At 30.5% G+C, this 16,200-nt stretch overlaps 1 protein-coding gene across 3 annotated transcripts; it reads right to left on the bottom strand.

Moving 5' to 3' along the window:
• On the bottom strand, window positions 1-15,887 carry LOC134707808 (uncharacterized). Of its 3 annotated transcripts, none has more exons than XM_063567855.1 (17): window positions 15,662-15,887; window positions 13,655-14,016; window positions 12,413-12,645; window positions 11,727-11,835; window positions 10,862-11,094; window positions 10,305-10,430; window positions 9,490-9,651; window positions 8,637-8,773; window positions 8,339-8,444; window positions 7,429-7,512; window positions 6,745-6,925; window positions 5,963-6,052; window positions 5,046-5,141; window positions 4,765-4,822; window positions 3,999-4,028; window positions 3,473-3,657; window positions 1-3,069 (listed from the first exon to the last, which is right to left on the bottom strand). In XM_063567855.1, the coding sequence occupies exons 2-17, from the start codon at window positions 13,914-13,916 to the stop codon at window positions 2,444-2,446; spliced, it is 2,718 nt and encodes a 905-aa protein (XP_063423925.1). In that variant the 5' UTR covers window positions 13,917-14,016; window positions 15,662-15,887; the 3' UTR covers window positions 1-2,443. The 3 variants fall into 3 exon arrangements, with proteins under 3 accessions (XP_063423925.1, XP_063423926.1, XP_063423924.1); XM_063567856.1 differs by having other exon boundaries at window positions 15,498-15,887; XM_063567854.1 differs by having other exon boundaries at window positions 13,655-15,887.
• Between the last annotated feature and the right edge of the window lie 313 nt (window positions 15,888-16,200).

Below are 16,200 nucleotides of genomic sequence, written 5' to 3' on the forward strand. Positions count from 1 at the left end.
AAGACGCCCATAACAGGCAGAATAATCACAAGTTAAATTTGGTACAATGATAACAATTATTTGAATACAATTAAATCAATGATTACAATGAAAAGACAATTGAAAATGACAAGAAACACATACTAATGTGTATTTATAAAATGTATCATGTTTCAACTTTGACAAATACAGTGATCCTAAAAAATATAGGAGACTGAAATTCAATATTCTGTTTTTTTCCCCTGGTGCTTTCATGATCCTACATTTACAAAAAGAAGCTTTACAAATATCTTAATTTGTACAAATATATAAAATATATAAACTCATTAAGTTTCTAATAGTTGTTTTCGAACAACATTTAAATTATTAATTAAATTGCTTACTTGATTAAAAATGTGACTATCTTCATTGGACATAAGCCAAATAAATGGTGATTGATAATCTAAATCGTGAAAGTTTTTGTAACAAGAATAGAATAGAATATAATATTTTAATTTGCCAGATCACAGGGCCTGTTAAGGGTACAAGATTTTATAACAATTTATATATATTTGATAAATAATACAGCAATAAACATCACAGTGTACAAATGTAGAAGAATCAATTAAGAACTATCAACCAGGGACTTTCTATACTGACAGGACTCATCTCTATTGATTTTAATTAATAATAATAAAGCCACCAGTGTAAAGATACCACCAAATCATAAAATAAGTTTCAAATCTCTGATATATGAAGCTAAAAGTTATTTCAGTATTTCACTCAATTGAAATTATACTGGAGATTCATTTATTTTCCTGGGTACCAATTTTTGTGGATTGAGGAAAACTTGCATTTTCGTGGAGATTTGATATCATGGTTTTGACAAATTCTGTATATATTCCTATAGAAAATTCTTAATTCGTTGAACAATTTAATTCGTGGTGCCCCTCTACCCACGAAATCAACGAAAATTGGTATCAAACGAATAATAATGAATCCACAGTATATAACTTTTTTTTTGTTAAAACATAATCTGAATACAAGCCAATCATTATGACTAAAAAAATAAGATCTATCTTTAAAGGGACATTAGCTACGAGATAGATGAGAAATCTTAAGTATGATTTGTTTTTGTTCAATCAATAATAGAACTGAAAAAATTATTCGTTTTAAGGGTACCATACATTTACAGGAGAGGTAATGACGTTGCTAACATAAATTGTTAATTTCGCTACGTTAAACTATGACTTGTAGGGAAAAGATTCAATTTTTGACAGATTTTTATCATTCAAACTTATTTAACTTGAAAACAAGTTCATGCACTGTTTTAAAATGCCTATTTTCATGAAAATGTAAATAGTACTATTTTTATAAATTTAATAAATATATAGCAAGTTGTTATGTCTTTCTTTTAAAAGCAAAAATACGGCCACAAATCTGATTTTTGAGCAGATAAACAAAATTTCAACCTCATTTTACTCAAAAATTAGCGCATAACATTGTATTTTTCATTACATATTTGATTTAATCAGGTAAAAAATAGTCCATATGGATTTTTTTATTTATCAAAATGTAAATACATGATCATACAGGATCAAACCTGTATAAAATGAGTCAATTTTGACAAATGAAGCTAAATAACATTGATTATGAATTATTCACTTGCAATTTCCACCTCATTAAATCTATTCATGAGAACTTCAATTTAACCCCTAAACTAGTAATAGACAACACATGCATTGTATGTGTACTGGTTATTAAAAGGAAAAGAATGTCAACATTGAAAGTGAAACAAAGGTGAATCAATTGATGAGTGATTTGACCTACCATTTATTTTAAACAGGTAAAAATGATAAGAAAAATATATTTTTAATCTATATAATAAAATTAAACAGACCTTTAAAAATCTAAGAAAAAGAGTTGGCTTAATATATTTGTATCTATATTTATGTTAACATCGCTTATATGGTCATCTAAGGTCAACTTGATAGTTTATTAGATGTAGTCTTGACTAAGATATTCACAAAATTAAACTACACATTATTGACCCTATGCTCTGTAAAGTGTTGACTTAAAATTTTTGATAGTTTTGATAAATGAAGTACATTGTTATAAAAAAAATATGAGAATTTGAGTTAAATCGGTGACCATGAATTTGACAAACTCTTTAAAGTTTTTTCCAATAAATTCTTAAAAGGCTTATTCTCAATTTCAAAGTTAGACATCTTTAACAAATACTGTAGTTTATATATTTCTTTATTTAAACAATAATTTACAGACAAATAACTAATTCCTTTTTTCTTGAGTTTATCGTTTGATACTTCAGTTTATACCAAAATGTTAAATAACTTTCTCATATTGAACATTAGGTATCAGCTATGTTGAATCAATTAGCAAAAAATCTGTTGAAAATTATGAGTTTATAAAGCAAATTTTTAATTATATATCATAAACCAAAAAAAAAGGATTTAAAATGTACTTTTTAAGCTAATTCGGTCTCACAGTCACTCTCATCTTCACTGTCACTTTCTATATCACTGTCACTATCTCCATCTACTAATAAATCTTCAACAGATGCCAGGTAAGCCAACATTTCAGACATTTTTTTGTGGTCATCTGACATTACATTTTCTGTTAAAATTAAAGGTAGAGGAGTAAATGTATCCCCAATGTATTCTTGGAAAAGATTACTCAAATGAGTAATTAACATTTCCAAGTACATTCCTTCTCGTATAAGATGTGAGAAACTCCCAGAAGTATCAAGCTCTCCCAACCTTCTCCTTAATTTCACAAGTTGATCCTGGTACCAATTCAAAGTCGAGGACATTTCTTGTTTCAGGAGTTCTTTCTCTTCCTGACATCTGGTGACAAGGCATTTCAACTGGACAATTTCCTGTTTCAATACTGATGGTATCCTGGAGCTTCCTTCATTCTGTCCTAGGCAATTGAAAATCTCGCTCTCAACAGTATTTACATCATCAGAGCAAATAATCAGAGGCATGTTAAAACAGGGCTCTCCTATTTTGTTGTATCCGTCAATTGACTTCTTTTCTTTTTTAATGACACACTTAAGCTGTTTCGAAAGTCGATGGTAAATTGCTTGCCCCTCTAAATAAAAAAATAATAATTTAGTTAACAAGGATTAGAATGAAAATAGAAATGAAGATATTTAAACACTGCTTATTATGAGTTATTAAATCTCAATTATTGCCAAGTACAGTAAATATAAAAAAAAAAAATAAACACACTCTCTTTTAATATAATAATTATTAACTACAAGACATATATTTCTTTTAGCCTATTGCTTGAAAAGTAAAACATGATATATATGTTTTTTAGATACCAGTGGTGGGAAGGAACCAGTCATAATTAAATGTAGGATTTTCCTTTTTTAACAAATCTGTATACTAAATAGATTAAAATCAAATGCAAATGGGTTTAATAATTAGCACCTTTCAAAACCCCTTAAACAACGCTGCAATAGCCTAAACAACATTTAATTGATCCTTACTTGCATATTTCCTTATTAGTTTCAACAGATACTGTTTCTCTGAAACCTGCTGGCGAATTGTAGTCAGTGCTAGCTTCTTTTCCTTGGTCTTTGCTACTTTCAAACAAGATATGAAAGTCTCACCGTCTTTATCAATTCTTTTCATCTTGTTCTTATTTTCATAAGCAGATAACTTCTTTTCCAACCTGAAAAAATAGATTAATATTTCACATAAATCCTCTGTTCCATTAAAACATATATGGTACGCATGAAAGGCAATTTAAACCCCTAAATATATTCTTAAATCAAACAAACATACCATAAAGTTTAATTAGTAATGGTAATCAGAATTAATGTTTTAAATACATCAAAGTTATGTTTATTTCTGCTTCCGCTAAAATCGAAAAAAAAAGAACAAACTTTCGTTTTAATTAAAATATTTCTTTGATGAGTGAATTTAAAAAAAATATATGGTTGCGATTTTGTAGTATGTTTCCTATGTCTTTTTATAAAAAAAAACACAATTTACTATATTCAATTGCTATACCTTGAGAGATCTTCCTCATTTCCATCACATCTACAAATACAAAATAATTTTACTGAAGAGAATTTTCAGCTTAGCAAGAAGAGACTATAGCATGTTCACAAAGGAAAATACAAATTTACAAACAAAAACATGAAAAAAATATAGTATAAATTTTATCTGTTGCCAACACTTAAGTTTCCGCATTGAAAATAATGCCGAGGCTATGATTTCAAAATGTGCAGTTTTTTTATCAGAAAGTTCATATATATATACTGAAACATTACTTTCAACAACTTGCGATCTTGAGAAAACTCAAGATCATAAAATGTTCATATGTGAAGTCAATCTCTGTTTTGACAATATTAAATACAAAAAGAAACATCAATGTATTGCCACCATTTGTTTGGAAAATGGGATAAATAGGTGTCAGATCGCATATTTCTCTCTCCAATTTAGAACAAATGTAAAAGTAACCCTACTCTGACACAATATAGTGCTTTGATGTCATTGTTTACTTAAACTAACCAACAAATTTGCAGAAATGAAACTTTTGATGAAAGAGAAATATATTTATACCATGCGAGTTGGCTTTAGGGTTAATGCACTCCACAGTTTAAATAAATGAAGATTTAAAAAAAAAACAGACATTATTTTAGGAGTACATCTATTCCATGGTCAGTTTTATTTTTATTACAAACTATCCTATTTCCCTCAAGGACCACCCGAGAAAATGATATCAAGAACTCTCCTCTATGACAGTTCATGGTCCTTTATGTTATGATAGTACCTTATTCTATAATATTTCTGCAGATCCAAAGCATAAATATCTGTCTTGCTAAGAACATCTGAAAAAAAGAAACACTAGACTGAACATTCAATTTTTTAGTTGAATAAATGAAAGATCATATATATACTTTTTAGAAATCTCTTACAATCAACAAGATGTAAAAGTGAATTATAATCGTGTCTAAAAAAACATCTTTAACCCGTAACATTTTATTTTAAGGATGATATAATGAAACTGGTATTCACTAATAATTATCATTATATGAAAAATGGGATATTTACATTCAGATTCATTTGAACTGTTCTGCAATCTGGACAAGATAGATGTCTTTTCTTCATTCACCCATTCCTCAACTATGTCCATGTCAGCTTCACCATCTATAATAAGAAATTGCTTATATCAAGTTTAAAGAAACCACTTAGCACTATCACTATCTTAAAGGAACTTTTAAAATCAGGCCTAATGGAAGATGGTTTGCAATAGCCCTAAACGTCCAATCTTAAAAGAAAATATTTCTATGCATTTGATCTTTAATAATCTCATAATTGTCTTCATTTTTTCCCAACAACTTTAAAGAGTAAGTGGTAGATGGTGTTACTGATCCCCTGATTCAATGTGAAAAGTTGAATTGGGAAAGTTAATTTTATATTTTTTTTTAAAGCCAATGATATTATCATTACAGCAGCACAATAATTGAACAAAATCAATCAACAAAAAGATAAAGAATTTTTTTTTGGTTAAAACTGTTTTCCACTCCTGTTATCATATGAATACTACAATCTACTCCTAGAAAAGACTCTCATAAGCATAATTGTAAGCCAAAATGATGACTGGAACAAAATATGAAGAATGTACAAACTATTATTAACACATCATAATGACACAATTAAGTATTGATGCCATACATCCTTCAAAATAGCCAATTGCATGCTTCAATTAACTAAATATTCTTTTATCAAATAGTTTTTCATGGTTTAGAAATTTAAAAGGTTAATGCATGCACTCAATTTGACCATAACTAAAAATACATTTTCTGGGCCCATTATAGATAGCTGTTGGGTGCCTTAAAGTGTTGAAGATGTACTTTGACGTATTATGGTTTTCTCTTACAAATTGTGACTTGGATGGAGATTTGTCGAATTGGCACTCATACCACATCTTCTTATATCTAGATTAATCTTTTACCCATAAACTTTACCTGGAAATGAAGATAACATTTCTAGCAATGAAGTGTTACTGTTCTCCTCTAATTTTGATGCTCTTTTATACTTTGATACAAGAGTGTCACCTAAAAAACACAATATAAACAAGCATTCTGAGAAAACTGCATAGAAATACATAGTCCTGTGCCAGTTAAAAATTAATTGTATTGGAACACAACCTGATCTATTACTTGTATGGTTGAACTATTTCACAAAAATATAAAGTCAAGCCTTACAAAAAAGTGTGGAAAACTGATTACTTGCCTATATTTAAAATTTTGACAAAACATTGGGTTCTAACATTTACCTATTATGGTCCAATAATAACACAGTTAGATTTACCCATTATGGTCCAATAATAACACAGTTAGATTTAGCATATCACAGAAGTTAAGAATAAAAGACTTGTCAATGGACACAGATGATGACCACATTATAAAGGGACATGACTCAACAATGGTAAAAATGAGGCAACCAAAATACCAACGAATTCAATTTTTTTTTTAATCTGTATTAGTGGTCATGAGCATTATGTTAAAAAACTTTTGGTTGAGGCATACTAAAGTTTGGATGTACATAAAGACAAGGGTAACACTTAACGCCCTCTCCATTGCAGCATGGCTGTAAAAAAAACTGTACGAGTTTAATCACCTAACTAATTGCTGGGCACATACATACACCTTTCAGAAGCAACACATTACATGTTTTGCTTTTTTCCACATTTGAGTTTTAATGTTCTTTCGGTCTATCTGATTCGAGATCAACTATTAGAAATTACCTAACTTGTCTTTAATCTTCTGTCCATAATAAATCAAGCCATCTGTCAATAAATCAGTTCGGTTTTCTGGGGACATCTCTTTAGTTATAGATGAAAACTTGCCAAGATATGACCAAAGCCTCTCTATCCCTTCTCCATCTGTCAACCCAAGATTTTTAGTTCTTCTGGGTCCATACAAAATCTGTAAAAAAAAATGCATTTATCTAAATTATACTCTCGCTGGAATTCCCAAGTTTTATGATTTTTTTGGTCTGATAAACATAGGCCACAAGATCTACTGTTCATCTGTTGATATATTTGTTTAAAATATCTTTTATCCTCATCCCATTACTTTAATAATTGCTTCATCAGCATCCCTATTAATAGTTATTCTGTTAAGGGACCAAAATTAACATACAAATACAGTAATTAATCATAATTGAAGGAAATCAAGACCCTTTTTTTGCTGACAACAAACACCAGTAATTTTCATTTTTTTTTTATTGATTAATAACGATTGAACATGAAAATACAATTAGAACAGAATCATATTGAGTGAAATTTCTTCCAGATCAAACTTTATTGAAAATTTAAATTTGTTAAAAAGGAAAGACACCACAAATATTTTCTTTCTAAAACATTAAAGTGAATTTTTCATCTGCCTTTCTCACCTTGAAAATAGAAGTAAATGATATGACAAATTACCTGACATGGAACACCATGCCCATAACAGTGGAATATTGGTATAGAAAATGATACTTTCTTCAGAATATCTTCATGACCATTTTTCTGAAACACAAATTTAGTAAATAATTTGATTTGTTTTCCCCCCAACAACCTATTATAAAAAATAACATTGCATAATCACTACAAACAAAAGCATTTTTTTGAAGTAATATTAATTGTTCTTTTTTACTTGTAAAGTTTGAAAAAAAAACCTTGCAACTTTCAAAAACTACATGTATATTTAAAGGAGTAAATAAGGTGAAGTGCAACATTATATATAATAGAGCTCCTAGTCCATATTTGAGAATGTGAGCTGGAAAAGTAAATGCAGGCACATAGACCATAACAGAATGAACGCTTGCCATATTTTGGAATTTCTGGTTTTATCCATTTGAATGACTTGAATTTTTTTTAACTATTTTTCTTTTCATAAATCTTTAACATATATCTAATAATAAGTCATCTGTAAAAGTTATATAAAATCTTTGATTTTTTTTAATAGTTTTTGAGAACTTAAACTTCTAAATGTTAAAAGCTATGAATGATCAAGAGAGAACATTTTTACCCCCCCCCCCCCCCCCCCCCCCACAAAATTTCAATTTCATCTCAAAAACAAGAACATGTATATTTTTTTGCTCTCTTGGTTCCTTCGTTAATCACCTACCAATATCTAATAATGTTATGTAAAGCTTGTTATTTTGAAACTGAATAGCGATCGTTCTTAACAATTCTTTAAAATATTTCAGCATTGGTAATAATCTATGACCTATAATGGTATATTTTTTTTACACATTGTGACTTGGATAGAGAGATATCTCATTGGCACTTGTATCACATCTTCTTATACATGTATCTATAAGTTTCATACATGTTAATGGCTCAATATTACCTGCAAATGCTTCTTCAATAGGCAAGCTATATCATAGGAGACATGCATCTTCTGTCCATTGTTCTCACTGAGAAGCAACTTCATCAAATACACTGCATATCCAAGTCTAAAAAACAAAATACAAATATCTAAATACATATAACATATTGTCTGCAGCTCAAAACCTTATTAATGGTATTTTTTAAAGACAACTTATGTATAACTTTTCTACTTAGTGCATTAGCAAAGGTTTAAAAAATAAAATTGAAGACTTAAAAGTATAGATATGTAGGATAACTGAGAGATGATAGTTAAATACCGTTCTCCATGTTTTAGACTAAAGAACTTCTGTGGATAATCGTGTCTACATGTTGCTCCAAACACAGCTGTCTCTGAAAGCTTTTTATTCTTTGCTTTTGATCTAATGTTGCTTCCGGCTTGAAAATCACTGCAGTCCTAATGCCAAGAAATAAAAAATAATGAAAATAAAAATCCTTCTATATCAATTAAATTATCATCAAAAAGAGGCATAAGCTTCGATTTAATTCTTTTTTTTTCAAGTGTTAATAAAAGCTGATTTTTCCCCCATTTGGCACCCCAACCCTAAACATAAGTAAGGATTTACATATTGTTTTAACCTATATTATAAAAAAAAATAAGAGGGGAAAAATCCATTTGTGATTGCTTGAAATCTATTCTTATCTATACTTATGTTTACATTCAGATATATGACTGTCAGCAATCTTTAGAGGTTGTTCCATTGTTTAATAATTGTTTTTTTTTTCTAGACAAAAATACACATAAAATACTAATACTTATGCATTTTTAATTGTTACCTCCGACTCTTTTTAATTTGATTCACTTAGAATGTTGAGAATTTGAGTCAAATGGTGAACATGAACTTGACACCTAATTCCCTTTAATGTTATACTTCAAACAATAAAAAAAAGGAAAACAATCTTCACAACATCAGCAAATATATAATTTGCGGGTTTGAAAGTGAAGACATAAAGTTTGTATACCTACTTCTTGATTGTACATCAAGGAAAGCAATTTGATATTCTGGATGTCCAATATAAAAATTCATAATATGAACATTATGGAAATGCAAGCCACATATCTGACTTTTTGGTACACTGAACAATTGATATAAGGTTTACAGTTGTACTTACATTATCAACAGGTGAGTTGTTATATGTACACATAAAGCTGTCCACCTCTTTCTGGTCTAAAAAAAACCGCTCTTGGTGCTTTGGGGACAACCATTGCTGACCAGATGATGTCTTTCTTACCAATTGAAAGTCAGCATCAAAACAAAAGATCTTGGTCTCACACTAAAAATAAATACTACTGAAATCAATAATACAATTTTTGAAAAATAATTCATTTAAATTTTGGAATGCTGTGGTATACAAAAAAAAAATCCAAGATTTCCTTCAAAGGGCAGTAAAATGACAGACAAATATAGATTCTACCATTGCATCGAGTTTAATACGATATTTATCCACTGGAAACAGTTAAATTTTCAAATTTAAAACTCGAGGCTTGGCCAAGCGTTTTAATATTTATAATTTAACTGTCAAGAGTGGATAAATATGGTATTACACAAGATTTGGTGGTGGAATCTGTTTCTCTAATGAATTTCTAACATTATGCAGGCAAACTTATTTCTTCTTTATGAATTGTCTGGAAAAAAATGTGTTCTTTCTATGTGACGTCATCAAGCATGGTCACCTTTTTTGGTGCTGTCGCAATAGGAAATTCAAAAGAATGCAAGAAAATTCAACGTCATAATCAGATTTTAACTAATGAAGTACTGATATCAAACGAACTACATGTTGATTATTTTTATTTTATACAAAATAGGTGCAGAAAGGGATAAATTGACCAAGAATTAGAGAAAAGTTCTTAAAGTATCATTTTTACAAATGTATAAAAAATATATCACCAATTCTTGCTTGAAGTTCAGAATTTTCTGAAAAATTACCTGAAAGCATGCTGGACAGGTACATCCATTATCAAGGGTTGGATCTGATGGATAATCCATACAATACAAAAACTGCCGAAATTGATGGATGGTTTCATTAATTAGCAGTTTGTATATTTCCTTTCCCTATTAATAAAAAAAGGAATATTATATGTATTAGTTTTTTTTTAATTAAATATTAACTACTTGAATGTATTATGTAGACATAACTGTTTTAAAATTATTTTTTAATCATCATCTAATGCTGTGTCCTTTTAACTCATTTTTAGAACATATCATGTTATCATTAAAATGCTGTGGCTTCATTTGATTTTGTGTGGATCAAGGAAAACTAACAAATTCGTAGAGATTAAATTTCGTGATTTTTGTAAGATTGGTTACAAATCTATAGAAAATTTGTCATTCATTGTACATTTGATCTAGTGGTCAACCTTCGCCTACAAAATCCACAAAAATTGGTACCCACAGTATGCAATTGGCAAAAACACTGTGGGTGAACTAAGATATGATCAATTTACTATTCTATTCCTCTATTCCGTAAAATAAGAGTAACTTACTTCCTTAGTCACAAGGAACTTATACAGCTTAGGTTGTCTAGCCTTCAGTGCTTCACAGAAGCCTTTGGCTGAAACCTGACACTCAAGTAATAGACCATTCAGCCATCTTAAAAGATCGATATGAAAGGCTAGACGTGGATGCTTTGGTGAAGATGGCCACAAATCGTACTGTAATAAAGTAACAGCCTCATCTTCACAGGCACAGAACTCTAGAGTCCTCATGTGTTGTCTACCTGTAAAAGAAGAGACTACAATGAAGTAACAGAAATTTCCCATCTTGCAGTCTGTAATAAATAAGTTAAATTAATTGAAAATATATCTTAAATGCTGGGTTAGAATATATATATGTATTCATGAAGAAAATTCAGACTGACAGAGATGTCTCATATGACAAAATGTATGACAACAATGTACAAATGATGTATGAACAATGATCATGATGATGATTGCAATAAAACAATTGTGATACCCAAATATAAACTTTCATATATATACTGAATATCCAATTTGTTTTCTATTTAATGTTTCAATGTTATGAACATAAACCATACTGCTCGTTTGTTTTATCATGTAATTGTTTTACATTTGTCAATTTGTGGCCTTTTAATGTTGGCTGTGCAGTATGGGGGTTTGCTCATTGTTAAAGGCTGTATAGTGACCTGTAGTTGTTAACGTGTTTTTTGGTATCTGGTGGAGAGTTGTAAGAATTGGCTACCATTCCACATCTTCTTGAGTTCATATTTGCATTAAATATTCAAAAAAGTATCCTTTTCATCCTAATCATTATGTACTCCATCCATTTTTGACAATATTCACCTATAAGAATAGTACATGTAAGTTACAATTCTATTCCCATGTATCATACCTTTATCATCAACAACAACTATGTCCTTCTGGTAAGATGTTGAACACTCCTGATGACTACCATCTTCCCAAACGGGAGTTGAACAGGAAAATCCAATAAATGTACCATGCTAGAAAAATTATGTAAGGCAAATTAAATGGCAGCAGGTATCATCATAACAAGGAGATGCTTCCATCTCTTTTAAAGGATCCTTCTGTTACAAATAACATCAAATGAGATTCAATGAAAACCTACTCGTTAAAGACCTGGATCTTTGAGGGACAAAATTAAATTAAGTTAGTAACATCTTCTTATAGTGGTTAAAAGTTATGCAATAATTTATCCTGCCATTATAACTGGTCCTCAATGCATGTTGGTGGCCTTCAGCTGTTGTCTCTTTGACACATTCCCCATTTCCATTCTCAATTTAAAAAATTTATGAAAAGGGAATGTGTTTCAAATAGCTGTGTTGAGAACTGTAGTGGTCACTATAAATGAGGGCAGAGATGGCTGAAAATTTAGAACCTAATTTCAAATCAGAAAATGTCAGTCACTATATAATTAAGTTGAACTCTGACCCAAAGATAAAGTCTGTAGGCTAAGGTGTATGATGAAAAAAATCATCAGCTTAATGATAAAGGTTGTAATTCATCAAGAAATAAAGACCAAAATCTCTGTGCATGGGATTAAAGCAGACAAACACTTACCATCCACTTCTCAAAAATATGAAGATGAGGGAATTCATGGCGGTTTTTCAAACATGGCAGACAGGTAGCATGGTAATTTATGCAATCAATGCATCTATAAAGGTCGGTTGTATCAATGTTGCACTGTTTGCAGGTAGAGCCAGTTAAAAATTGCTTTTGAAGACCTTTCTTATACAGCTTCTTGCTCACTTCTGCCCAATTTTCCAGTCTCTTGTACTTTGCCTTCTCATATTCTGTCAAAATAAATGATGCATGACTTAAGCATTGAATATAATACAAGAAAAAACATACAAGGAAATGACATTAATTTAAGCATTGGATTATAATTTTGACCTACATGCACTCTCAATTTAACTTAAAGAGTGAAATGGTTATTTTTTCCTTTTCCTTATAAATTTAGTTTAACTTGAATGTGAGTAATTAGCAACTTAAATTAAGCCTACATGTACCATTAAAGTGTTTGAACCCGCTGCAATTATTTGCACCTGTTTTAAGTCAGGATTCTGATGTTAGTAGTTGTGCATTGATGTTGTTCAAGTGTTTCTTGTTTCTTTTTTGATAGTTTTCCTGTCTGAATGGTTTTACAATATTTATTTTTAGGGCCCTTCAATGCTTGCTGTTCAGCGTGAGCCAAAGTGCCATTTTGAAGACTGAACTTAGACCTATACTAGTTTACTTTTTATAAATTGTGACTTGAAAAGAAAGAAATAGAGAGTTGTTTATTTGGCACTCATACCATATCTTCTTATATTTATCTCAAAATTCATTGTGAACATATGTAGGATCCATTTCCTGTAATGAAAATTCTGCCTCACTTGCAAATTCATATTTTTTATGATATTCATGCGAGTTTCATAAAAATTTGCAAAGATTGTAGAAATGAGTGCCTTCATGATGCAATTTTTTAAAATTAATGTTTCAAAGAGGCATAACTCTCTTTAAAGGAAATGATCAGCAATGATTTTCAAAATTCATCTAATAAATTGCTGATGTTAACCTGTGATATACATGTACATTGTAAAATACATAAAAATTGTTTAGGTACAGCATTAATATGTTGAAGGCCATACCTTGACCTACATGTATAATGGTTTATCTTTTATAAATTGTTACTTGGATGGAGATTTGTCTCAATGGCACTCATAACCACATCTTCCTATTTATCTATGTATACATGAATATATGATACCCATGAAAAACTAAATTATTTGGAGTGGTTACTGGTAAAAGGGGATGTCTTACTTTTTTGGTCACATGAAGATACATGTTCTTCTTCTAATTTTGCAGAACAACTGCTGGCATTATCCTCCTGTGCTCGTATTTGGACACCATCAATACTTAAATCATTATTTGCTGTACATGTAGTTTCACCTCTCTGGTCAGTATCAGTTGAGACACCTGCAGATTCACGTTTAAAGGATTTTGTCACCTTTTGACTCTTTCCATCTTTGTGAACAATGTAAGTAAACTGTGATTTTCTTTTCTTTATATATCTATGAGACATATATTGATATTAAAAGATAAAAAAAATCACTTCAGGATATTCATCTTCATGTATATGTAGCTTCTTCTGATAAAAGTCTTCACCAAAATAATATTAAATCCTGAAAAAAATAATGAAAGAATACATGTATATAGCTCAGACCAACATGTCCAATAAAATATCAGGTCACATAAAGTTATAAAATTGGCAGAACAATAAAATTCAAAGGACAAAAAGTCACAATATCTAATTATGATTTTACAATTATTGCACAATAAAATGCTTTATTGGATGCAGCTTAAGAGAGGGTTGTTGCCCACAAGGAAGCTATTAAATCACGAGTTCCAAATGGTGAAGTTGAAATCATCTATTTGTAAATTTTACGGATGCCATCACGAGTTAGTTGACTCATGTAAGTCCAAAAATTCAGTATTTTTTTTTCATTTCTAATACGAGCATAACTCTAGAACGATTAGTGACCCAACAAAAACTCAGACATAACCTCCAGGCATTATATGTGTTTTGAGGTAATCAACATTGTGTATACTAGAAGTTTCATAGTATTTGTTTGAGGCGAACTGAAGTTAGTCTGTTAAAGAATGGAAACCAACTTTAGGACGTAGAGTCATATCCATGAACAGACTTACATTTGTATTGAAACTTTAGGACATAGAGTCATATGGATGGACAGACTTACATTTGTATGGACTTAAAACTTAATGGCTTAAGCATAAAATGCAAAAGATGATCTATTTCTTTTCAACAGCAAAATGAATATTGCACCTTTATCGCTAATCCAGGATGCCTCAACTTTTGACACATACAACAATCACTTTACTTTTGTGGCATCAAATATTTTGTTTTATTACATTAAAATTTAACATTTAACTGGAACCTGTGTAATATCCAGTAATGGCGGTAAGTTTTATTGTCTGGGGATACATGTAGTCCAAATAATTATGACAACTAGGAAAGCTATTCTATATTTTTGCTCAGAAGCCTTCCTGCAACATACATGTAAGGCGTCAAGCTCAAATGAAAAAAAAAAATTAATAGGCTTTCAAGATGTCATAATTATTTGGACTAGTCTGGGGACAGTCCCTCATTTGTGGGATATCCCCCATGTGCATACCCCCCCTTGAAAACAAATAAGCACTATTAAAGTCAATGTTCTGTTCGAATTGTGACTGTTAAAGTCGAGTTTTTGAGTCAAACGAACCCCCCTTTTGAAATTCCTGGCTACGGGCCTGATGTGGGAGCTTCAATTTAGCTTTTAACTGTTCAATGACTATTGCACAATATTGTATAATTCAATGCTTTTTAAAATATAGTATTGAAAAAAAAACCAAGTCAAAATAAATATGACGTCTGGTAAGGCTATATTCGAAGGAAGGCGTCCCAGAAAAAAAAAACCTTGCCAGACGTCATAATTATTTGGACTAAAAAGCTAGTCCAAATTTGTCATTGTAAGTATGTCGTTTTAGTAAGGCTTTTTGATATATTTCCTTTTTCAACGTTTAACAGCAATATCAAAAATAGCCTTCCTAGACGGCATAATTATTTGGACTAGAAAAAAGCATGCTTCATAAAATTTGTACATACCGTCTTGCCCTTGCCTTTAAAATATACAATATATAGGCCAGAAACACACTTAAAACGTAAAAACGTGTTACATTAGACTGACACATACAACTTTCACAAGGAGGGCAAACGACCAAAGACTACATAGCAGTGGATAAAATCAGATAAACTAAATAACATTTTACCTTTTCAACTTCAGCAGTCAACCAATATGGCGTCGCATGTACAGCCTCTCTCTGATACATAACGTTACCGTTCCGAACGTGTTTAGGACCGAAGTGCATCTTTCTAATTCAAGCTAATAATGTACCGTAGCGTACTGTGCGGTCTATACAGTATACTTTGTTATAGCTTGAAGAAGACTAACAACATTAACAATTTTCTTCTTCAAGAAGCTAATAAGTATTGTATCGGGTGAACCAAAAGACTAATGATTTTGTGCATATCTACTGGACGTACCGAACTCCAAGATGAATTCAAAACGGTAAGTTCATAAAACAGACACAACCTGATCATATTCCTGTATTGATATAGGCATATTCTGTGGATTAGTAGCTTTGAACAGCCGCACAGACACCCTTGTAAGTTTGATTACGATTGCACGTGAAGAGTGAATAAACTTATCATAGATACCAGGATGAAATTTTGTATTGACGCCATATAAACCCATGGCAGCATCTTTACTTTAACTTCAAAGTACCTTAACAGATAGTTCAAATGTATC

This window comes from Mytilus trossulus, chromosome 2 (assembly GCF_036588685.1).
Source record: "Mytilus trossulus isolate FHL-02 chromosome 2, PNRI_Mtr1.1.1.hap1, whole genome shotgun sequence".
In the NCBI taxonomy this organism is placed as follows: Eukaryota; Metazoa; Mollusca; class Bivalvia; order Mytilida; family Mytilidae; genus Mytilus; species Mytilus trossulus.